This window comes from Tyto alba, unplaced genomic scaffold (assembly GCF_018691265.1).
Source record: "Tyto alba isolate M040663 unplaced genomic scaffold, T.alba_DEE_v4.0 Super-Scaffold_2, whole genome shotgun sequence".
In the NCBI taxonomy this organism is placed as follows: domain Eukaryota; kingdom Metazoa; phylum Chordata; class Aves; order Strigiformes; family Tytonidae; genus Tyto; species Tyto alba.
In genome coordinates this window covers 50,284,262-50,308,402 of record NW_024881282.1, presented here as the reverse complement: position 1 = coordinate 50,308,402, position 24,141 = coordinate 50,284,262, and the positions used below count along the sequence as shown (strand labels likewise).

General features: G+C 35.5%; 1 protein-coding gene across 9 annotated transcripts in view; it reads right to left on the bottom strand.

Moving 5' to 3' along the window:
* Positions 1-214: 214 nt before the first annotated feature.
* ZFC3H1 (zinc finger C3H1-type containing) overlaps positions 215-24,141 on the bottom strand; it is a 44,824-nt gene continuing 20,897 nt past the window's right edge. For 4 of the 9 annotated variants that reach the window (XM_042792216.1, XM_032999953.2, XM_042792217.1 and 1 more), the window contains exons 13-35: positions 23,321-23,495; positions 23,002-23,133; positions 21,722-22,270; positions 21,529-21,638; positions 20,124-20,255; positions 18,956-19,077; positions 18,304-18,405; positions 17,832-17,948; positions 16,766-16,949; positions 14,824-15,010; positions 14,182-14,373; positions 12,002-12,236; positions 10,763-10,868; positions 10,487-10,685; positions 9,916-10,010; positions 8,825-8,935; positions 6,440-6,544; positions 6,177-6,342; positions 5,337-5,437; positions 4,084-4,185; positions 3,445-3,484; positions 1,187-1,249; positions 215-1,061 (exon numbers count right to left, since the gene is read on the bottom strand). In XM_042792216.1, the coding sequence (XP_042648150.1) occupies positions 924-1,061; positions 1,187-1,249; positions 3,445-3,484; positions 4,084-4,185; positions 5,337-5,437; positions 6,177-6,342; positions 6,440-6,544; positions 8,825-8,935; positions 9,916-10,010; positions 10,487-10,685; positions 10,763-10,868; positions 12,002-12,236; positions 14,182-14,373; positions 14,824-15,010; positions 16,766-16,949; positions 17,832-17,948; positions 18,304-18,405; positions 18,956-19,077; positions 20,124-20,255; positions 21,529-21,638; positions 21,722-22,270; positions 23,002-23,133; positions 23,321-23,495 (3,463 nt within the window). In that variant the 3' untranslated portion in view covers positions 215-923. Of the gene's footprint in view, positions 1,062-1,144; positions 1,605-3,444; positions 3,485-4,083; positions 4,186-5,336; positions 5,438-6,176; positions 6,343-6,439; positions 6,545-8,824; positions 8,936-9,915; positions 10,011-10,486; positions 10,686-10,762; positions 10,869-12,001; positions 12,237-14,181; positions 14,374-14,823; positions 15,011-16,765; positions 16,950-17,831; positions 17,949-18,303; positions 18,406-18,955; positions 19,078-20,123; positions 20,256-21,528; positions 21,639-21,721; positions 22,271-23,001; positions 23,134-23,320; positions 23,496-24,141 lie in introns of those variants that run through there. The other 5 variants (XM_042792220.1, XR_006165290.1, XM_042792219.1 and 2 more) reach the window with 5 other exon arrangements.

The window sequence follows — 24,141 nt, the reverse complement described above, 5'->3', positions numbered from 1 at the left end:
GGCAAGAGGAGGAAAAAATCCCACTGAGGTGGAGTTATATTCTACATCCACAACAGGTAGCTCAACCACATTCACCTACCTTCTGATCAAAATAACAAAAGACAACAGATTTTTTTTTTTTTTTAAAAAGGTCAGCTTGTATTGAAAATATCTCTGTAAAAACACCTGTAATACTACAAGGTAGTACCTTAATACAAAACAGATCAATATTAACTTCCTTTAAACTGTTAAACTTTATTATAAATTAAAATTTCTTTACAAAAAATTGCACATAATTGACCACTCTTAGGTTCTGATGCACTGGCATTTGCAATAGTTTCTTTAATCTTCAAGTTTAATAGTCTCTGCCGTGAGTCCAATGCAGAAAAGGGCAGTAAGCAACCCTCTTAGAGCCTTCAAGTGCAAGAAGCATACTTGTGGCCACGGCAGTTACACTTTCCTTAAGAGCGGCTGCTTTTGTTTTAAATCCTGCAATGAAAAAGTCTCAAAAAAGGTTTAAAAAAGGAAAAACCCAAAATGGACTACTTGCTTTTTACTGTAAACACAGCCCAGTAAATTAATCCCAAACACAGATCTCTCAGGCATCAGCGAGAGTGTCAAGTGAATCAGGAACAGCAAAACAAAGAAAACAGAAAATAAAAAGAAAACATAAAAAAATAATGTCTGTCATTTTGATTAACTATACTTACGTAGATGACGTTATGAGAATCTGGCAGGGCCCAGAAGCAAGGCCAGACAGGGAGTTCATTTTTCCAGAGGAGGGTCATGTTAATTGTTTCCAGGTTCAAGGAAAGCAGACTGGAGACTCGATATGCTCAGCAATACTCATCTGCCTTACACAGATCTTAGGCATGGATCAGCCTGAAGAATCATTCAACTGATTTTGGCATTTAATAGGACTTATGGCTGACCGTACCCAGCGTTCAGTGATTCTTGCTTTCTGTTCTGTAAGTGTTTAAATTTAAAAGCTCATCTAGGCTGACTCCAACCTCTTGGCACTTGGAAACTAGTTTTCTCAGGTTATCAGTTTTACCTCCTCCTGATGCTTCAAACAAGAGTTGCTGTAAGAGATGGGGAAGCAGATATAAGATTTAGCCAGAGCTTGAGCATCACCACATCTATGGATATGGGATATGCAGAAAATTTATATGAAACCTCAAACTGAATCATAAGGAGAAAACATTACATCTTTCCACAGTGTTGCACATAGAGGTAACTTCTGAAGGGCTCTTTGATATAAATGATGGACCTGTAAAATAAAAACAAGTATTAAAAGTCAGTACAATTTCGTGCACTCAAAGTGAGTGATCTGAAGCACAAAAATCGCTTGCAGTAATTTTTAATATCCGTTTTTTAAAAAGTTTCAAAGTCAAGCATTAAATAGCTACTAAAAGCAAAGGCAAGTTTATGTCTGACCTTAATTCTGACCCTTGTATGCACATGATTAATTACATGAGGACATTCTATTTTTCTTCACAAGACTCTTGCCTCATTCATTGCACAGGATGGAACACGCTCAGGGAATGAAGCAGCTTACTGAATATTTCTCTTTCACCACTCAATATGTAGTCTCAAGGTCTTGCTTATTGCATAACATCCCAATCCTGCAATGAAAATAACTGTTTCATAGTTTTTTTTTTTTTTTTCCTTCAGTATCTATCTATCTGTGCTTTAACAAGCAGTACGCATCTTTGCAACTCTCTAAAAAGAAAAAATGGTTTTACCATTTTACAGTTGGAAATAGAGGACCAGAATGTTTAATGAAAGTATTTACTCAAGTCTCCTTCAATTACTGGTATCTAGAGTACCAACTTTAATCAGAGAGTCATTAGGGGAGGTATCTGTTAGCATTTTAAATACTCATACCCATTTTTATATTCTTTCAGCAAACCTTTACATGACCTCTGAAGGGAACAAATGACAGGTTCTCCAGGAGCAGGAAATCCAGAATCTGAATCACAATTCAGTTTAAAAGCGGTATCTTACTTGCTTACTAGAAAATACAATTATCTGGAACAGTCACTGCTTCGCATAAACAGTTGTAAATACTCACAACATTCCAAACTAAGCCCCCCCCCCCCCCCCCCCCCCCCAAAAGCACTGCACTATGTGTGCCTACTGAAGTGATTTTACTCCACACCATAGTTAGTCAGGTGGTTGCAGAAGAAAGCCACAAGATTTCTTCTGGGTGTAATCCAGCTATGATGTTTTACATATGCCTTCATTCTAATTGGTTCATTTTCTTCAAGGACCCTCTTTTGGATAAATTGAAATATATTTTTCTAACTTTCTAACCAAACAAAGCAGGGATCTTTTAAGTCACCAGCCTCACTACAGGCAGTGCCTAAAAATGCAGTCCATCTAATACAATGACTGAAGCAGGGATCTGTGACTAATTACAGATTACACCAAACCATCAACACAGAGACAGAATTAAGGTTGAATAGGCAACCATGCCTTTGATATCTCCTGACTTTGAACTATTTGATCTTACAAACCAAGTAACTGTCTGCTTGGTGGGGGGGTGGGGGGGTGGGGTTTCTTTTTAAACATTCTAGGAGACAGTAAAAAAGAAAAGATTTCATATGTGAGTCTAACAATAGCCATGCTACCCATTATGGATCAGTTAAAGCTTTAATGCTATTTCAAAAGACTACTGACAGAAAAGAAGAATGCTGAGAATCGTCCACTACAAGAATGACACAAAACAAGATACAGCAGAGAACTAGCTCAGAAACACCACAAGCAAGTTGAGTCACAAACCCAGGGCGTCATGATCCCCTCAATACACAGCATCTTTCCACAGGCAGAAGAATATATTGAAGGTGACAGCAACAATACCAGGGAGATCCACTCTGAACTTAAAAGTGACTCAATTGCTGTGCCAAAAGCCTCTTGTTTTTGTAGATAGAATGATAAAAATATTTCCCTCCCCAAAGTACTAATGAGTAAACTTGTTATTTCTGGAGAAAGAACTGATGTCTTTGGTGGGGTCAGGGACTACTCAAATTCTCCACATATACTGGCTTGGCAGACGCACCCTTCCAACTACTTGTAAAGAGAATCATTAGCATCTTTCAAGCACAACAATACTTCCTTCCCTCTACTGTATTTTAAGTGCTAATCTTCTCCAGGTAAAGGGGGAAAAAAAAAAAAAAAAAAAAACACACACCCGTGTGAGGAGAATACAGCCCCGCCACCCCTGCTAAGGGAAATATATACATAAACTGTACGTGCAAGTACTCATGACATAACCCTTTCTACCTTGATTGCCAAAGATATTTCTCACGCTTGAGGCAAATGCTTCAGTGTTTCTAGAGTATTTCAACTATCTAGAAGTCTTGGATTTAAGAGATGACCGACCATTGCTTTCGATAAAGCCAAGGTATGAAAAGCTTTACATAATTTTATAATTACTCATTTTAGTAAGCTGTGTTGACTTACTTCTCTTTGTCCCATTAGAAAGCATTCGGCAGCAATGGCTCTGAGGAAAAGAAATATATAAAAAAATATTTATTCTTGAATGATTTTAAATGCCATTAGTGGCAGAATACTGACTGTGGAATGGAATTACAGATTCCTTGAGAAGAAACTGACTAGCTTCCAATGATGTTAATCTACAGTGAAAAGATAAAAATAGCCATTTTTTTAAAAACAACCTTACATGAGCAAGACATTTCAGTGGTTCCCCATTATGAACAAACACTGAAGAAAAAGATCAGTTCAGCATCACTGGATAATGGAGATTACTGCTATTGTGATATATAAAGGGGAGGGTAGACAGAGGGAGACAGAAGTCAATAGTTGAATTAAAAAGACAACGTGTAAATACATCATTCATTTATCTGCATAATATCCATTCACATAGGTTTCCCCAAGAGGGAAATTCCATTTCTCATTTTAAAAGAAGTGACAGTACCTCTGTCTGTTGTAACAGACAGTTACTGTTTAAATAATAATATAATGAAAGAGAGACTTCCAGTACAAGCCCAACTGGAAGGACATTTCAGATTTACCTTTGTGATGTAAACCTTATAAACAAAAGCAATATCTATGAAAACAGATGTATGACTGTTGCATTACATTTTCCAGATGGCCAGGCATGTTGGGATATTATATGTAAACATCTTGGCTTGCAGTTTCAGAATTTGAACATTGCTCTCCTCCCAGTATTGCAGAAGCAGTCTGTAAAAGGCATTCATGAGAAAGGAACACTGCTCTAATCACTGGGAACAGAAAAGCAATCCAAAGATACAAAGACATTACACAAAATATAGTATACCTAATCTGAGCCAAGAGTTGCAAGTAGGAAAAAAAACCCAAGCCACTATATACAATATTGACTGAACATGCTCTGAGAACAAAACAAAACAAAGAAGTTAAGATACACTTTCAGAGAACAACTGAGAAGTGGGAAACCACAGGGAAAATATGATCTTGGCACATTACAAGATCCATTTTTAGCATGCACAAGGTACCTGTATATTTGAAAGAAGACCAATTAGTTTTATAGTCATGTGGCTAGGAGATACTGTTCAGTCAGCTCTGCTCACCCATTTCATGTAGTATCTACATTGTCTAAGGAAGCTGCAAGTTCCATCTAGACACAATTGCAACTCGGTTTAAAATGCAGCCATTCAACTTCATGTGCCAAAGGCAGGTGTGCCACACGCTCCCCACGCCCCCAACCACACACACTTATTCCAAGTCTTGCTCTGAGTTATCTGGGGTCACTGTTGATGACGAACAGTAAGTGTCTGGGGACTTTTCAAAACTATTCAATCAAATGTTCATGAGTTCACTGCAGCTGAATATGGTAAAACATGGACACTCTAATCCTGGAAGAGTACATTTTGAAATACTGTTCAAGTAAGAATCAGTGCAATGCTTGTATCAACTGTTTTGTTTCCCGTAAGATTTTTTCAAAATTAAGGCTCTTTGCTAAATAAATGTGAAGTTAAGGCTTACAGTAGCACTATTATACACTGATGTATACATTTTTATTTATGCTGGAACTATACTTTTAATAGATCATTAACAACAAGATTTTAATATCTATCTGACGTTTCTCTACACACTTGAAATTTTGACCATTTGCAGTCATGTACAATGCAGAGCTAATTCCTGATTAATATAACCTTTCTGTAGATAGAAGAGAACCCTGTCAAATACAAGAAAGATTGAAATGATGTCAGAAGGCAAAATATGCCTCAAGCAACATCCAATAATAGAAGAGTTTTACTTTTGTAGTAGAAAGCAAACCATGCATGTCTTGCACAGAAACCAGTAGTTACATTAACCAGCTGTTTGTCTTGATTACACGTTTTTTTACATACCTCAGTGCAAGTCCAGGATTAGCAGGCATAGTAGAACAAAACCGTTCCAAGGTTTTGGAATGTTGAGATTTTGGAATGCAGCTCAAATAAAAAAGAATAACCTGTAGAATTTGAATTATAAACATTAATCCACTTTATAGCTGTCTAATTTTGATAAGAACAACGGAATGACAAACTATGAACATTATGACTAACATGAATTACCACCTACAAACCTTTTCCCTCAAGGGTACAGAAATCAACTTGTATAATGAAAATTTAGTGTTAAGTTGCTAATAGCACATATTTTAGTCCTTCTAGCCTGCATTTAATGAGTAAAGAGAAATGCATTGGATGTTAGCAAAACGGGACCCAAGATTTCTCTAAGTTTTATTCTGCCTGTAAAAGTGCTGTATTTGTTTTTATTCTTCCTCCTACTCTATTTCTTGTTTCTCAACCACTGTAACTTCTATGATCCAAACTGACAGTTTAAATACTGTTTCCATCTGCCAATGTTGCAGCTCTGCAGACTCCTCTTGCTCACCCATCTCTTCCCTCCTTTACTCATTTTCCTCTTTCCTCTAGGCAAGAATAGTTTATCATTAACAGCTGTATTCACAGTATTAAAGCATGCCATAATAAAGCTTCTCTTTGCCTTACACACCCTTTTTTCAAGGGGTCACTGCTAGATAGTCTTCTACTGAGTACCCTACTCTCCCAAGATACTTGTTTCTTTTTCTAATTCCTAGCTCTCAGTGTTCATATACTACTGGTGCTGTATTTGAACAAGTAAATTACAAGTACCTGCTAAAAGGTCGCCAGTCTCTGTTTAATTAAAACTGTCCACAGACACATTTTTACCTTATTATGAAACTCATAATTGGTCCAATAATCAGCAGTACTAAAAGGAATTGGGTATCGTGTGGGGACTGTAACCAGACATCTGTTCACTAGGTCAGTAAAAAGCTTGAATTCTTGAACTTTGTTGTTGGATCCAACAACTTTGCTACTGATAAAAACAAGATAACTGGAAGAAAAAAAAAAAAAAAAAGAAAAAAGATGGTTCTGGTAGCCTTCACTTAATAGTTTCTAGATTAATTTATTTTCTTCCCTTAAGAACTTACTCCAGCCAGATGTTCTGAACAGTTTCCTGCTGCATCACTGCTCCCAGAGCTGCTTCATAAGCATCCAGTGCTTCACCAACACTTGCATGAAGAGACTGGCACAAACTGTTTGTATTAGAAGTTAAGAAGTGTTGCATGTCAAACAATGCATGTTCTTACATATTAAGAGTAAGAAACAATTAAGAATTTCCCATTCTGAGATGCAAGAAAAACCAGTGTTTCCAGTATAGCAGCATTATGGACTTATTTATCAGTCAACTTATTAAAATGGTGAAATCTCAATTGGAGATAGTAAGAAATAATACAGAAACCATGCAGTTTAAAATTCAACTCTGAATTTAAACACAGATGAAATATCACAAATCGTCTTCTATTCTTGTAAAGTACCTTTTTTACTAATCCTTTTAATAGAGATGCTCTGACTGATACAAAACAGAGACAAGGCTTGAGTTTCTGTTTGGAAAGCTCCAGAATAATAAATTTCAGTCAGATTAAAACCACTTGAGAAATGGTATCAGACTGTGGAAACAAAATTAGGGTTCTGAAACAAATACTGCTAGACATCTCGGGTAGAAATATGCTGATCATGTCAGGGGAAAAAAAAAAAAAAAAAAACAAACTAACAAGAGTAGTCAAAAACCCCCTTAATTGTGTTCCACAGTTCCTCAAAGAAACATATGGTCAGACGAACACATAGGACATCACTAAAGAGAAGCAGGCACATTTTTTTAACCAAGATTCAGTGAACAATCCTTATTTCAAAGTGTAAAGCAACAGTGAAAGAGGTAAAACTTTCAGTCATGAGGGAAAAAAAAAAAAAAAAAAAACAAAACAAAACAAAAACACTCTCGAAGAGGAAGACTACAGAAATGCAAAATAAGATAGCTTGCTACAGAACCCTCCTGACTAGGGTCACATAATCAGAGTGCCTGATTCTACTCCTGCTTTCCCCAAGAACTAAATCACCGATTTGCTACTCTTCTTAAAAAGTATGTGTATACATTTGTGCACACACACACACACAATGATCTTTCCAAATAAAGCACTGTTCTTTGAGCTTTGAGAATTTGCTGATTTTCATCTCATCATTTTCACTTGCTAAAAATTAACTTCTATGTCATTTTTCCTCTGTACCTGAAATAAAGGAAAGACAGATACATAGACCCAAATACCTAGGCACTTACTGTGGCAAAACTCAACCACAGAAACACTCCATTATTAGCTCTCAAAGTAATTTAGGTGCTTACTTCAAGGGCCATAATCTTCCTCTTAGAAGCAGGTGCTAAAATACAGGAGCATCTGAGCTTAAGTTAAGGTCTCTAATGACTAAACAGTGACCGCAAGTGTCTAACAAAGTTTCTATTGTGCAAGTACCAAACAAAATTGAACTTCCAAAGAGGTAAGTATTCTCTAAAAAAAAAAATTATTTGAATTGGTATTAATGGACAGTATAAAAAACAACTTAATCTAAACCTTAAATAAAGATTTTCTTGAAAAACATACATTTCACCTGTTCAGAAGTTGTCCACCAATTAAAAGCTATAAGCAACAGTACTGAAGGAGTTTTGAGGAGTCCTCACTCAGTATCTGAAGCATTACCATCTTCGCCCCTTTACTTATCTGAAAAGCCAAATAGCTACTTGAAGATTGGCAAACCCAGACCATGAAGTGGTAAACTTCTTAAACAGCCTTAGTCAACATCTCAGTAACTACAGTTATACTAGTGTAAGTTATAGATGGCTAATACTTTGGTGCTTGCCAATCCTGGATATTACTGCTGTCAAAAGGAATGGTAGAAGAAACAAAAATAATATTGTGTATACCTAACAAAGATCTGTCACTTTTGCAATCTCTTGCAGAGGAAAAGGTCACTTTGCTGTATTACTTTACTACAGAGGGGTGTCTGTGGCTAGTTCCAACTTCTATAGTCTGTTGATAGTAGCTCCATAAACAGCTGAAACTGGGTTAAGGAAGGTGGGGAGACCAGGACTAAATAAAGTTAAACAGAGCAAGGGAAACTATTGAAAAATAAGTGAGACAACTGAAAGCCAGAGCAACAACACTACTAACAGCAGCAACCTAAACCCAAAATAACACCAAAAAAAAAAAAAAAAAATCACTTTGAGATGAACACGCCTGTTACTGTTCCCACAGGGCAGAATTTATGAAAGATTTCTCAAGTGGAGAATTTAAATTGATGTGCAATTCACAGTTTCATAAAATTGTCTCTGTTGTGCAGCAGGCAAGTAGGTTTTCTAAGGACTAGCAGATTATTTATTGACAGAATCAAGTGATATACTCTTAGGCAAACAATATTCTGCTTTTGAAAATGCAATTTACTCAGACCCAATAGCTGTTTCCCAGAAATACTTTAGAAAGTCTCACCAGTAGATCTGCCACAGATATGGGATTTGCTGGTTTACAACATCATCTGTAAGATGTTCTTTATAGAGAGGTGACGTAAATTCAATTGGCATTGGAAAATTCAAGAGATATCTACAAGAGAAAAAAGCAGTAGTAAATGAGAATATCCCTCCACATGGAAGAGTCCTATGTGGATGAAACACTTCCAAAATCCAGCTCATGGGACATTAAAAAAATATGCATTTTTCCTAGATTTTAGTTTAACTTTATCCAGATAGAATTTATACAAAAAGCATTACATGGAAATATAGAAACAGTTAATATAGAAAGCATTTACTCCCTCATTATGTACTAAGTTCTTTTATATCTCAGATGCTCCCCTCCCCACATGAAGTATATTAAGTAAGGCACAGTCATCTACACACACTCAGCCAAGCTGCACTGCCAATACTAAATGTAATGTAAACAGAAATAAAAATCTAACACCTAACTTGGAGATAAAAACATTTCAAAGTATCTTCTGCATAAGTTTCCACACAGGTCTTCCTTTGGCAGCCTTCAGAGGCATCTATTTTGACTATAGGGAACTTGTCCATTTCAAAACTTCAATAAGTCTCTCAATTAGGGGCTAAAATTAAAGTAAAAAAAATCAGCAGGCTAGATACGATCCTGTGCCTTTTCAACAATTATAATCTGTTGATTACAAGCATGCTGGACCTCTGGACTGAGATCTTTTGCAAGTACCTAAATACAGTGGTTTAGGTATGCAATTTTAGGCTCCTAGCTTTGGAGAAAACAAAAACAAAAAAAACCCCACAACTTTGGCATACATATGATTAATTTTAATTCCCCAAATCCAGACATTCAACTTGCTGGCTCTTTCATCTTTAAATGCTTGTGGTTTTACAAGTTAGTATACACACACAAACAACAGGTATAAACCTTATGAACTACCAAATCATAATTTACTTAAGTTTTAGCAAAACATGCCAAGATAAAAATAGAGGAGTTGACAAATTCTAGAGTGTCTTGACAAATTCTAGAGTGTCTTGTTTTTCAAGAAAATGCCAATATTACCAAAATTTAAGTAGAAAAAAATATTCTAAATGTACCTTAAGAGATCCATGGGACCATGCTGTTGACATGTATTCTCAAAGAAAGCTGCCACAAAATCTTGCAACAGTGGAAGAATACTGCTTGACCTTTCCTGTTTTGGGATTTTATTTTTTAAATATAAAAAAGTTAAAATTAGACATTAACCTGAAAATGACAATAACAATTTAAGCACAATAAATAACAAGTGGTGTGTCTATCTGCAATGCTCCTTTGTCTTCATTCTCTCAAGAATGAAGACTAATTGGGCTAGTCAGCAAGTAGCAGAAGAAAGCTAAAAACATATTACAGGGTTTGCCATTAATGTGTATTATTCTCACTTATGGATATTAACACTGGGTTGGAACAACTCAAACTATAAATTTATGATTTTATGTAATTCCTTTGATTATCTTTAATCACGTTACTGACCTCGACAATTCTATCTTTCCCATCTACGTAAAGGAGTACTTGACATTACAAAAATATCATGAAGATTAATCAATTTGGTAAGTGCTTGAAGAAACACACAAGATCCAAGCTTTATAAAGCCAGCAGACCAACAAAATAAGTTTTGGAGTATAGTATTACCTGTGAAACAAGGAATTTACATAATTGATAAAAAATTTCTGCATTCTGAGGATTCTTCTCAAAAGCTTCAATCCACACTTTGTAGGCATTGTCACTCTGGTCCATCTGCAAATACAAGGTGGCCAAACTCTCCAAGAGCTGACAGTTATTAGGGCAGAGCTCCAATAAAGATCTACAAAGTTCTGCAGCAGAATCCCACCTTAAAGAAAAGTAAAGGTAAGTTTTCAAAGAAGCAGAGTTGAATACTCCAATTAAAAATGTCTTGAAACAACCTACCTTTCAAGAAGCTTCAGCAAAGCTATCATGTTTCTGTAGAGAGGAAAGCAGATAGCTATTCTTCTGTCAGCCTCAAGGCTTTCATCAGTACATGTTTTAACCGCATCTTCAAAACAAAAGCAAAAATCAAGTCTTTAGACCTCAAGCAATGTCAACATTATTTGAAGCCTTAACATAATAAAGAGTCTCATCTAACATGATGAAAATGCTTAAGTGTGGAAAGATATTTCTGAGAGTGCTGCTTTTGCAAATTAAGAAAAGGAAGATGACCATCTTTGGAAGAGCTCTCAACACTTATCACCACAGTGCAAAGATGGAAGTCTTTCAGAAGATTCATCCCTTATTTATGAAACAGGAAACATCCTACCAATGAAATGTTAAAGCCACACTACAGATAGCAGTGTATTAGTACATTTAAAACTACATTCCAGGATTTCCAGCATGGCTGTTGAAAGCTATTGAGACAAAATCTAATATAGGATATCATTTTTCTTCTCAGCATAATAAGAAGCTACCCAATGATGAACACTCCATTATCGTGGCTAGACTGCCTTCACTCCCACAGTTGGGCTACTCAACTTATCCTTGAGTATTTCAACAGTGCATTACCACCTGTGGCATAAATCTGTTCTCAGTGTCAATTCAGTATTGCCGCTGGCTAACAGATTAAGTACTGACTTTTATACAATGCTATTACAAAGCCTACCTATGGCAGCAGCACAAGACAATGATTCCGTTTCTTCCAGTATCTTCATGTTACATCTTTTAAAAAATTATTCCGTTTATGTAAACTTTCAATGAGGACAAACACGTATTGCTCTGCCTCTTCTAAGGAAACACACTAATCTTCCAGGAAAGTAGCTTTCCAATAGACACATCCCATTGAGGGAAAGGAGGGTAAGAGAAAGAACTTTAACAGAAGCTTGGCTTTACACTTGCATAAGCCCAAGAAAACGAGCTATGTCATACTGTCACAAGTCACTGGTCTTTATCTTGACAGAATACAGTTCAGAGGAAAAGCTATGGCTTTAAACCACAGATGAAAAATTCTGTGTTAAGTACCCAAGAACATGGACTTTCCTCACTGCTCTGTTCAGATCAAGATGAAACATTCACTGAATTAATCACAATGGCTTAACAGAGTCATCAGCGACACTGCCTTGAAACTCCAAAAGCTGGATAATATATCTTGATTTACAAGTGATTAATGTATTAAGTAGTTTGCCTCCTTAATCTTACCTTCAAACATAGCTAACAGTGTGTCAGGATCAGTCTTCACATCTTGAATTGTTTGCCATGGTATTAAAAATGGCTCTTTGTTCATGATCCTTGAAGGATTGACATTAGCTGGATCATAGAACTTGACTGGGAGAACGCCAAATTCAGTTAGATGTATGTAAACCAGCCAAGCCAAGCAACGGTCACTTACAGTAAGGCGTTCTGGTATCTTTTCATTTGCTGATTTTAAAGCATTCTGTAAAAGTTAAAAGAAATATAATGTATTTCAACCATAAAATCTTTAAGATCTTAGAGAGTGAGAAAAGGAAACCGGAAGAGTAAGTTTTAATATTGTCAAATCTCTTCCATAGAAAAACTAATTGTTTACATCAGTCATGCTTATATTTGTCTTATGTATGACTGTATTCAAAACATACACATAATTTCTAGTAACAGATTTACAAAAACTGGAGAAGATTGTTACTGTGAAAAGTGAACAGAGATATACACTGAAAACATGCATCTCCCAACATGTGTTCCATTTTTCTGCTTATTTCTTGGACAATTACCTTCTGTTGCATAGAAATAATACATTAGCTCTAGAGACAAGTAATCTACAAGTTGGATTCAGCTTGCTATGTATCCTACTGGGTTTTGTGATTATGGAGTTGGGGGCTTTTATTGTTTTGTTTGTTTGTTAATTAAATTCTAATTACACAGCTACTAAGTTACAGCTATCCAAAGTCTACTGAAAGCACCGCCATCTCTAGACAGTTTAAAAAAATGCATTGGAAATGTTACTGAAAACAAGGATACTGCTTCAAATTTTCCTATCAGTCATATGTGAAACTAGAATAGCCCAATAAGATTGGCAGATCCTAAATAAAAATCATTAGAGCATGCAATTAGACGAAGTCTGAGCACAATTGCTCCTGAAACAGAAAAGAATCTCATGGCTAGTGACGTGCCAACATTTTTCTAGATAAATGCATGCAATCAAAGAATGAACTTTGCAAATTTAGACAAAATTCACCAGGACACTTCTCTTGTAATAGGCAAAAACTAAAGTTTCACAAACATTTCACTTATTCACCCTTCAAAATACTTCAGAAAAACTGCTTTCAAGTTTTCTAAGAAACACATTGCTACTTACTCTAAAATGGCATTGACTTAGGTATTATCTTCTCTTAAACATGGTTAAATAATCTCTCCAATACATTCTTTTCAACTATGCATTTCAGATTAATATTAAAAAAGCTTGGTTTTGTGATGATGCTTTGGGGAAAGGTAAGGGAAACCAACCCATGTTATTCTCCCATATATACTCAATTTCCATGTCAATTCAACACAGAGTTTTTTCTCCGTTTTTTTTCATTCAGTCAAACATTCAGAGTTACATTTATCAATACTGCTGTATTTAGGATAGATTTTAAAGGGAATCACACAGCATTATACTTTTCTATTTCAACTGGAGCTAGGAAAAACCATTATGGCCTTAAACTACATAACAGAAAAATGTTTTAGGGTGTAGCAAGCAACATGTGCCACCTGCTGGTAGGAATGAAAAAACTCGCAATTGAAACTACAGCAGCTCCCACTTTTAGTAGGAGCTGACATCAGCACTCCATTTCTCACCTTTATCTACCACTTCCCTTGTCTACAGAACAGTTAACAGTGACCTAAATCCTTTTTCTAGTCTCAATAAAAGCCTGAGATACCTCCATGACTTTGGAGTTCATGGGATCAATAAGGACAGATTTAACAGTCTCCAAATTCTGGAGCAGGGCAATACTATTAGATAACACCATACTCTGTTCTTCCACAAGAACTACTGTTTTGATGATTTCTGTAGCAATAAACATTCAAGTACCTGAGGCAATACATTACTCACAGGCCTTTCACTGCAGAATAGTATTTTACAGCCTACCAGAAATCAAGCAGTAAAACAATTCCCTGAGAACTATTGAGACATAGTGGTCTAGGCTATTAGCTACACAAGAAAAGCAAAATAGGTAACAAAAACCCCAAGGAGATACCGCTGTAAAATTTGGGTACCGTATCTCAAAACACAAGTCTCTAGGAGAAATACTTCAGCAAATAAAGGAAGGAACAGTTTGTCTAAAGTTGACACTACCAGAGCCACAGGTATGAGAAAGGTGAAGATATGAAGACAATTCCTGGGGTGGTAGCCTGGAAGTTACCTGCAGCAGAACAAGAGCATTCTGATGCCTTCCTGTAAACAGGCTTAAGTGAACCCTGTACAGCAGAGTCTCCAGCAGCTGAAAAGACAGGAGATTTGGATTTTCTTCTCCCCCCGTCACTTCCATTAAGAACTGTAGCATCCTCCCACAAATGTAGTCTTTTCCATCAAAGGAATTCTCCAAATTCAAAAACTAAAGAGAAAATATTATTAATAATAACAAATACTAGCAAAGCTTCTGGGTTTAAGTTTAAAATCACTTGAATCACAAACTTCAGTTCATGTCTTTCACCACCTCAAACTATACTGCCCCCTCTCACCAAATTTTCACATTAAACCTCAAAACATGCTGTTTAAATATTAAAGATCAAATACTCAGGGTTAAATTTTGCAAGCTTAAGCAACAAAAAATAAGACATGTAACATCTCAATTTTAAGTAACTCTTATTACCTGAGGTAGTGATGATTTCTACAAACACCTTGCAAACAGAACTTTGAATTGCTTTATTTTGAGCAACTCTAGCTTTCTGAAAACTCAATAGTATTTTTGGGTGCACACTTTCCTTGTCATACATACTGGTTTTCTACAGTAGAAAATGCACACTTACATAAACATTTCACATATATATTTTTTTTCACTTACGGTCCACCAGATTTGATAGGAGGGAGCATATTCTACCGCTGTTTCACACATTTCCTGTATCTCCTCCTTGGTTCCTCTTTTTGAGAAGAGTCTGAGGTAATGACACCAAATTTCAGGGTTTTCTTTGTTGTTCTCAAGGGCTCGAGCCAAAACATTTAAAGTAGAATCCAAACATTCAGATGATGAGCTGTAAAAATTAGAAAATTTAAAAAGCACTCAATATCAACTGTGCTAGTATTATGACTTACACAAGATCAAAATGAAAATGGATGTTTGTAACAGGAATGGAAGTGACAGTCTTTTTTTTTAAAAAAAAGTCTTGTCCTTTACTATGAAAGTTTCAACATTTCACTAAGTTCTCATCCTTCAAAGGTTATTATTAGGTGCAATTATTATAGAGCATGGAAAAATAAGTTCTTTAGGAAAAGAGTGCAAATTCAAGTCAAGAATATGATTTAATTGAAAATGGGTAAAATTCATCTGTAAGCAAAAGTCTCAAGCTGCAATCATACCAAGGCATTTACATCATACAGACTTATGTAGAAATTTCAAAGGCTTAATAACTTAAAATATTTATTACATATTTAGTTTACTTTCTACATTCAAACAGAAGCCTTTATTTCAGGTTTCTATGCACATGCAAGTTCTCTCTGCCTCTGACCCATTAAAAAAAAAAAAAAAGGAGATTTTACTTTGAGGTAACTATCATGAGATGATACTAGTAAAGTTATACAAGATTAGCTCAAATAACTGACTACATTAAAAACCACAGAGCTGAACTTTAATTCATAAACAAACTTCCATAAAACCACAGAAAGCTTCTGAGGTCACATTTATTCTGAAAACATCTTTAGAAATTAATTTGCATAGACATTTATGGGAGGAAAAACACATGTCCTAAAATACAACTAACACAGTTCACCATGTGTAAGTCTGAAGACTCCCCAGCTCCTTCTATCATCACTGACACCTACTAAACCACCCAGTTTCTTCTGAGTATTGAGGCAGCTGGCAGGGGAATTGGGAGAGGTGGCTGTTTTAACCTAATGGAAGACTATGCACCCTTTTCTTTTCTCCCTTCTTTTCCTGATCTTTTTCCAAGTATATTTCTATTTAGAAAGTGTGCTCTTCTCACCACACCACCTGCTGGTAGTATTTTTTTTGAGTACTCACCTTTCCAGTTCTATCCCTTCTAGTGCTCAGGCAGCTATTGATATAAGCAAACTGATCTTTTGCTACATTACCCATTATCCACAGTTTACATAAGGCTTTTAAAACAGAGTTGCTCCTCTCCATTCCCCTTCCTCCCTACTGCAGCTCCTCACTATTCAAAAAATCAAAGTCAATCTCTAGAATGAAACCATCATGACAGAATTCCTACCAAAATTATCTGATTGCCAATAAAAACATGGTACCCTGCAGAATAATTTAAAGGAACCAACTAGAGAAATTTAAAAATCCAAAAATTACAAAATAAGAAACTGAGTGATCAACTGGACCATTTCTACAGGGATAAAACCATATAGCAGAACTCTTCTCATAAGAAAACTTTCTAATGAAAGCTATTTCAAACATTACTGCAAGCATTCATGCTGTAGAGGAAAAATGGATTTGAGTTTATTGGTCTACTACTTTATCACTGGAAGTACAATGTTCCACAGTGATTTTGGGAATTTGTTAGCTTGTGCACTTTTCAAACACAATTATTTCTCCCACACTACCTTCCATCAACTTCTCTTCTCAATCAGAACCTACCTAAAGATAAACCATCAGTGCTATTTATTACATACTATACTGCATACAGTAGAAAATCTACTTTTTAACCTTTAAATTATAAATCATTTGTGGCATTGTCAAAGCAAGTTCTTTAGCATCAGAAAGAAACTTGATTATGGCAGCATGGGTAAAGCACAAAATCTAATCTAAAATGTAGCAGACTTACCCTTCATTTTGATTCAAGTATTTGTACGCAAGTTTAATCCAAAGCTGTACATCACAGGGGTTTTCTTGGACACTTGCCTCCAAGTTGGAAATGTCATCAGTCTCACTTGTAAAATACCGGACATCATCTGGAGTCACTACAGCATCAAGAGCTGGAACTCTTTTTTTATGTTCTGTGGGATGGGCTGCAAATAAATAATTTTTGAAAATGTTTCTTTTCAGAACAGAAGTGACCTGTAAGATTACAGCTCACACAAGGGCAGGCATTTATATATTTCAAGTATAACCATTTTTTGCTGTGGTCAGTGGTTATTTCAACATTCTCTGAAACTTAAAACTGTGTAGTCTGTAGGAAACAGGTTGTATTTCAAATGAAGGCAAGAAATAAATAGCTGTACAAAGCTGCTTTGATCATCACACAACAATTAAGGCAGTTCACTAGGAAATGAACACATTTGACAAAGAAAAATTTATCACAATTATGAGTCTCAAAAAATCCTTTTTACAGTACCTGATAAAAAATCCTAAAGCTCCCACTTGCACAAATCACACGTGAAACACTTACAGGTTATTGACACTCTGTCAAGCTTCCAAGTCTCAAATGCCATTTAACAGCAGCTTTTTTTAACTCCTGACCTCAACACCAAATACTAACTCCGTGTAAATTTAAGATATCCACACACATTAAGTTTTATTATTTATAGTTCTGGGAGGGAAAAAATAAAAATTGTAAAATAATCCTAAAGGTCTATAGGCAAAGCTGAAGCATTCTAGGGATACAGTTCCTTATGTTCCTTTTAAAAATAGGTAAGTAGAAATTCCACTTTGACCTCCTGTGACACAGGTTTTGGGGTTTGTTTTGTTTTGTTTTTTAACTTAAACACAACAAATTCAGGTTAAACTTCACCCAAAAAATTATGCAACAAACTTTGCATGCAGAAAATCTGAAAAGAGTTATTAAAGCCATTGTTTTTAAGAACCACTTTAAAAATTAGGTGTTGGGAAGAGGTTGGTAGGTATTTTCTCCCAGTACTCTTTTCTTAATGGATGTCACAAATCCAGATTACCATATTTAATAGGTCCAACAAACTGTTCCTCTTCACTGCTGCTACTGTCTAACAGCGGTTTTCTCCAGTACTTTGGTCTCCATTTCCTCTTATCTTTCCATGTTGTAAATGGAGGTGCTGTAAACAAGTGAAGTAGAAGTTTTTACTTTTCTGTATTTGAGATTAAAAATCTTTGCTAATAAAGATTTTAGATAAAAACTTTCTGTGAGTGCAACACAAGTGTGTAAGTTTCAACACTACTTAAAATCTATTGTGCTGAAGTGCATAAATCACTTTTCCAAATTGGATTCCAAAACTACTATATTATTGCCTTAAAACAAACTCTGGTACCTTTAATTTACCATAAGCAGAATTTATACTACTGAGATAAATACACTAAGCAACAACAACAAAGTTCTTGGTTTACAAAACCATCAAGGTACTTACATAATTTTAAATGTTCATATTGTATTGAATCTACCAGGTTACTTACTGTGACTTTTACTCTCATTGACATTGCTGGCCAGAAGAACAGCCATCTGATCCACTGACATACGGTCTCTGTTTATACCAAAAAGTTTTTCAACATATTTTTCTGAAAGAAGGATATTTGTATCTTACGTAAATACATAAATGAAAGTGGATAGGCATGTTAATAGCAATTTAGCACGACCTATGCTGAATTCATGAAATATGACTGCTTCTAGAAGTACGGTAATTTAACACACTAGAACAAAGAAATGTAAAACTGAAAAAGTTTTGTCTGGAAACTTGCCTATATGGCAACAGGATTGTTACAAAATTGCTGCTCCACTGAAACAGACCAGTCCAGTAGTTACAAGAAGTGAGGAAAGGGAGAGGGAAAGATTCCATGCCCACTGCTCCCCAATCCTCTGAATCCCAGCAATACTTTTTTTTTAGTGAAATGCTCCACAGATCAATGAGTTTTTATTTCTGTAATCACACAAAGGTAACTACCCACTACAGAGGACTGAATTAGACAACTGTAGAAACCTATTTTTTATCATATAGCTGTATCTTATACATTGCATCACAAAGTCCTTGCACCCAGAGCTTTCAACTAAAGCCATTCCCTTCAGAAATGAATCTTTGTATATAAAAGTGAACAAAAGACTCTTAAAAACCTGTGGCAGTGCTGATTTCCTCATCAGTGCTTTTTTCTGAACAGCCAATCAGCTCTAAATTGTAAGACAGAATATCCTGAAACAGCTGCTTACGGCTAAGAGTGCAATCTTTCATGTGCTGCCTAAAACAAACAAATAAGCGATTAATTAAATTATTGCTGTGATAAATATATAAGGGCTGTAACTAGAAAGTTTGCTTTCGTACACATTAGGGTGAGGCATGAAGAAAATTATACCCACAGAAAACACTATATCCTGCTTTGAAATTTCTGGTAAATATGTCTGGTTCTTCTCTAAACTTAAGCCTGCACCAGTGACTCCATTCCAGTCTTCATTATTTTACTATAGCCTTACTCTTTAAAATACACCTTTACACACCCAGTTCACACTAACACAAAACCACAGTACTTAAAACTTTCCAGTTTAAACAAGGTAGTTAGAAAAATTAGATATTACTTTGTATTTAAAAGATTCAAACTATGGTTTCATGCTAACAGCTGACCCAAAAAGCTGCCACCAAAAAGGGAAGAAAAAGAGCTAAAGTCCACTCCTATTAAATTTTTCCAGTAGTTAGAAGTTTCCAAACTGAGTTTATTCCTGACCAATTCACATCCATTTGCTCTTGTACCAACTTTTTAAATATACTGTGCAATATTGGTTAATAAATTATTTCTAATGTAATTTAACACCAGGCTTCAAAGAAACAAACAGCCAGTATTTTCCCAGAAAACTAGAATTCCACTACAATAGTTTTTTTGTTTTTTTTTTTACTTAATCATATATTTGGTATGTGTTTTATTTCAGTTAGTAGCACGATACCTCTCTAGATGGTCTGAGATTATGCTGAAGCTATAAAAGCAAGAAAAGTCCTGTCCGAATTACAAGGCAATCAAAAGGTGAAATATTCTATAACAGTCCATACTGCTGTTCTAAATTTACGTCTAAAGAACCTCCTTTCTTCATGTCTTAGATAAAAGTATTTTTTTTTTTCCCTGCCAATGAAGTATCTGCAATAGGGTATTAAAAATAACTTTATTTTCTAGAACTTGCGCATAGGACCATAAATCCAGACCTTTTAAACAAATGAAAAATGTGCCTATTTTGGTCTTTGAGTCAGACATCTAGAAGAGAGGCCTAGTTCAAATGAACAAAATTAAAAAGAACTCACCACTGACAGTCATCATCATTACATGTGCCTGTTAAATCAAAACGGCAGAAACACTGTTTTGGCTCAATCATATTGCTATACGTTACTGAACTGAGGTACAGTTTTTCCTTGGTTCGAAAATACGGACTGAACCTAAAATGAAATGGTGAATCATTGTGACAAAGCATACAAGGTAATACATCCATTTTACTAAACAAAACATTTGGGGGAAAAAAAAAATGTCACTTTTTCTGTATTAAATCTCATTTCTAAAACCCTACTACTACCCAAAAGCATTGCTGATCTACGAGTTAAGAGGAAAATGAAAACAGAGGGAAGGAGGAACAAGACAATACTTCTTAACTGAAACAGTCTGTTCTAGAATTCTCTTCTCCCTTAAGTGCAGAACTTCATTTATTTGTATAAAAACAGGAAATGTAGTAATGACCCAGTAGGGAAAGCAAACTACTGAAATTGAATTTCAGTTTAGTTCTAGAAAAACTGCACTCATGCTCTAGTCAGCGTAAGATCAGAGTCAAACAGAAGTATAAGAGAACCATGAAAGATTAACCTGAATAAGTGAAAAAATTCCCATCACATTTTAGAATGCGTAAAATAAAAAAAAGCAGTCTGAGCTGAGCAGACTAATACCTGTTTTAAATCTTTAGCTAAAATCTGACTATGTTGATTTTGGTATTTCTAGCTCCTTACGGAGTTAAAGCTGTAACTTACAAGAAGGTAAAACGAATACGCCCGTAAAGACAGCATCCTCTGTCTTTTGCTATTTAAGAGTACAGAAACAAAAAACCTCAAGCACGTGGGTAGGACTCAACAACTCCAGTTTAAATTTCAGACTTCTGTTTTCTAAAATTTAATGTGTAGGAACAAAGCTCTCTCTAGTCAAGACAGAGGGGTCAGTTTGACTATACTTGCAGGTGCCTACTTTTAAGTTAAGATGAATCACTGTGGTCATACCTCTTTCCACTGAGCAGGAATCTAGAAATAGTTGATTGGCTCAATCTTGATTTAACGTAAATCCTAGCCAAGTTTAAAGACTGTATAATCGAAATACACTTCTGTTATGTTTTCCTGGATTTCAGAGTTTCATATTAGATATAAAAATCCTGTTTTCAAATGCTTAACTATTATTTTTTTAATTTAGTCATACCAAACAATGATCCAGTTGTAGGGAACAGTACACAATACAAAGCAAAAGCAGCGTACTGCTGAAAAGCAAGGGACTCCTGCATACCAGAAAAAAATAACTAAAATCATTAGATTCCCTAAACTAGACAAAACTGTTTCGGGACAGTTCCTCACTGTTACTTTTATTTCTGTACATGCCTAGGTATCAAGGAAGAGCAGTGAATAATACTTGAACAAGAACACATACACACAGAAGTCAGAATTGCTACAGTCTTCATACCTGTAGGATTTAAATGCTAGAAGAGGACTATGATATGGTCCAAATGGAAATGGTTTAACTTCAATTTGCTTATTCTGTGACATAACAAAATCCATGTCCACTGAAATTTCCTAGAAAACAGATAAACAGATATACAGCAATCACAGTATCACCTAATAAAGACAACCCTCGTATTTAGTTTTAAAGCATTTACCTGACCACACAACAAATCTTCCTTAGGTACTATAAAGGCAGTACTTTTCACTAGCAGCTCTTTCAAGCTGTCAGCTTTAGCATAAAGTTTTTTCAGCTCATCAATATTCAACCCAAGAAACAGCTCAGGCTCCTCTGATGCCTTTTTAGAAAGTTTGTTTATAGTTTCTTGTTTTGGAGTGTCCACGTGTTTAAGATTTGGTTTAGTAAAAGAATTAGACTCTCTGAAAGATCTCCTTCGTTCTCTGTTTGAATTAGACAGAACTTCATCATCAAAGTAATTTTCTTCACTGTCCAAAGACAATTTATCCTGTGTAAGATCATGAAGTGATGGCTGAGGTAATGCAAATTCAGACTCCTCTTCTGCATGAGGTACAATATTCGATTGTTCCTTGGTTTGAAGTGCACGGGCTTCTTTCAATTTCTGAATCTTTAGAGCATATTCATACTCTAGTTGCTGTAGTCGTTTTTTCTCTAGTGCAATCAATTCTGCTGAATGTTTTTTTGGACTTGATGCAGGGGAGTTCTCCAATTTCAACATTTTGCTTGGCTGAAAAGAGAAAAATTCCCTTTATTTCATTTTCACATTTACTGATCTATTGACAAGAGGCAAATGAAACATGGGCAAGATATTTAATTCAGAGTTTGTAAAAACTTATTTTAAACTCTGCCAGAAAATTTCAACAAACAGCAGGAAAACAGCACACGGGTTTGCCACAATTCAACTAGCAGGTTTTTTGGTAAAAATTACCCTACATCGTGTACAGGGCTTCAACAGAAGTTCTGGACACATTTAAAAGGTGAACTATAAAACAAGTATAGACAGTAGTGGTGGGAAGATAGACAGATAGGGACAGGACACACCGAAAGAAACATTTATAGGAATGTTTTAGCCTTTTCTATCTTTTGTTTTTCAAAACAGTATCAGATTCCCTCTTCACCATCTTTGCTATATAGTCTCAACAAGATCAATGATGTCTACAGACAGTAAAGTATTTCCTTCCTTCCTTCACACGCATGTATCTCCTCTTATTATTTATCTATGACATTCCCCTGGCACAGTACTGTAGGTTTTGAACAGTTTTCTTTTTTAAACTATTAATGCCTTTTCTGTTGGTTTCCTATATTTTTGAGAATTCAACAGGAAGATTCCTGCAGTGCTTTTGAAATGTTTTCCTATTTTCCTGAAATCCCATTTGAACTCAAGTTTCCTAATTAAAATTGCTACTGCTTTTCAAGTACAGCATGGTTTAAAAGCACGAAACAGAGAAACAGACTTACTCCAAGATGATCTTGCTCCAGTTTTCGTTTCCCAATTTCCTTACTTGCTACTGCTTTTGCTCGAGCAAGTTCTTCCCCATATTTTAATGCCAGAGCTTTTTTTACTGTAACTCGTTGTTGAACTTTATGAATCTGAAAAAAATAAAAAGAATACTACAGTAAGATGCAGTTTTTCAGATATGAACGCATAATAAAATATAATCAGAAAAGACACAGGAATTAATCATTAATTCAAACAAAGCCTACTGCCTCCAAAAGTCAGGCTTCCCATTTCAAGATTTCCAGCTCTAGGAAACAAACTTTTCAAAATTCACATTACTTGTTCCTGAAGCTTCTTGAGAAACATCTTATTAGCATTCAAGATCTTCTCTGTTGCTTGTAGCTGTTCAGCCAGTTTGTTAATTTTATTTTCAGCAATTCGAACATTCTCTCTTTTCTTGGCCTCTTGTTGCAACAAATGTTTCAAGACAGATTCATCCTTCATCAACAGAAGTCTAGAAGTAGAAAAGCCAGTAACAATTTTTTTTCCAAAAGGAAGTTTCTCAGAGCCATCACTGTTCCTCTGAAACCCTACTTATATAAGAACCCAGCTCTTTTTCACTTAGCAACATTCTGAGTATCTCCAGATATTCTTAACATCCATGAGCCAATAAATATTGATAGTACATACAGCAGATTTCAGTATCCCAAGTTCAGCACGTCAGCGTAAAACAGATGAAAACATTCTAGTTACGAGGACAAGGGAAGGTAAGCAAGTTGAGTACCTTTAATACTGTTTTTAACAGAAAGCAAAAACATGTTGGTTTGGATGTCTTAATGTTAAGTAACAACCCAATTCTTCCTTAAGGCACATACATGTATTAGCAGACTACAAGCTGTAGTATTATGGCACAGTAGCAGAGTGAGTAAATATAAAAATCTATGCATTAAAGGAAACAAGATAAAGACTTAGACAGATGGGAGGGGGAAATAATGTTCTTCAATTGATGTCTAATCACAAAACAGTTTGTTCACAAGACCGCACAGAAACAATCAAGTGGCAACAGAAGCAGAAACAAAAAATGCAAAGCATTTATATTTTCCACAGTAACTTTGAAGAAGGGTGAGAAACATGGAAGAGGCATGCTAAAAGAGAAAAAA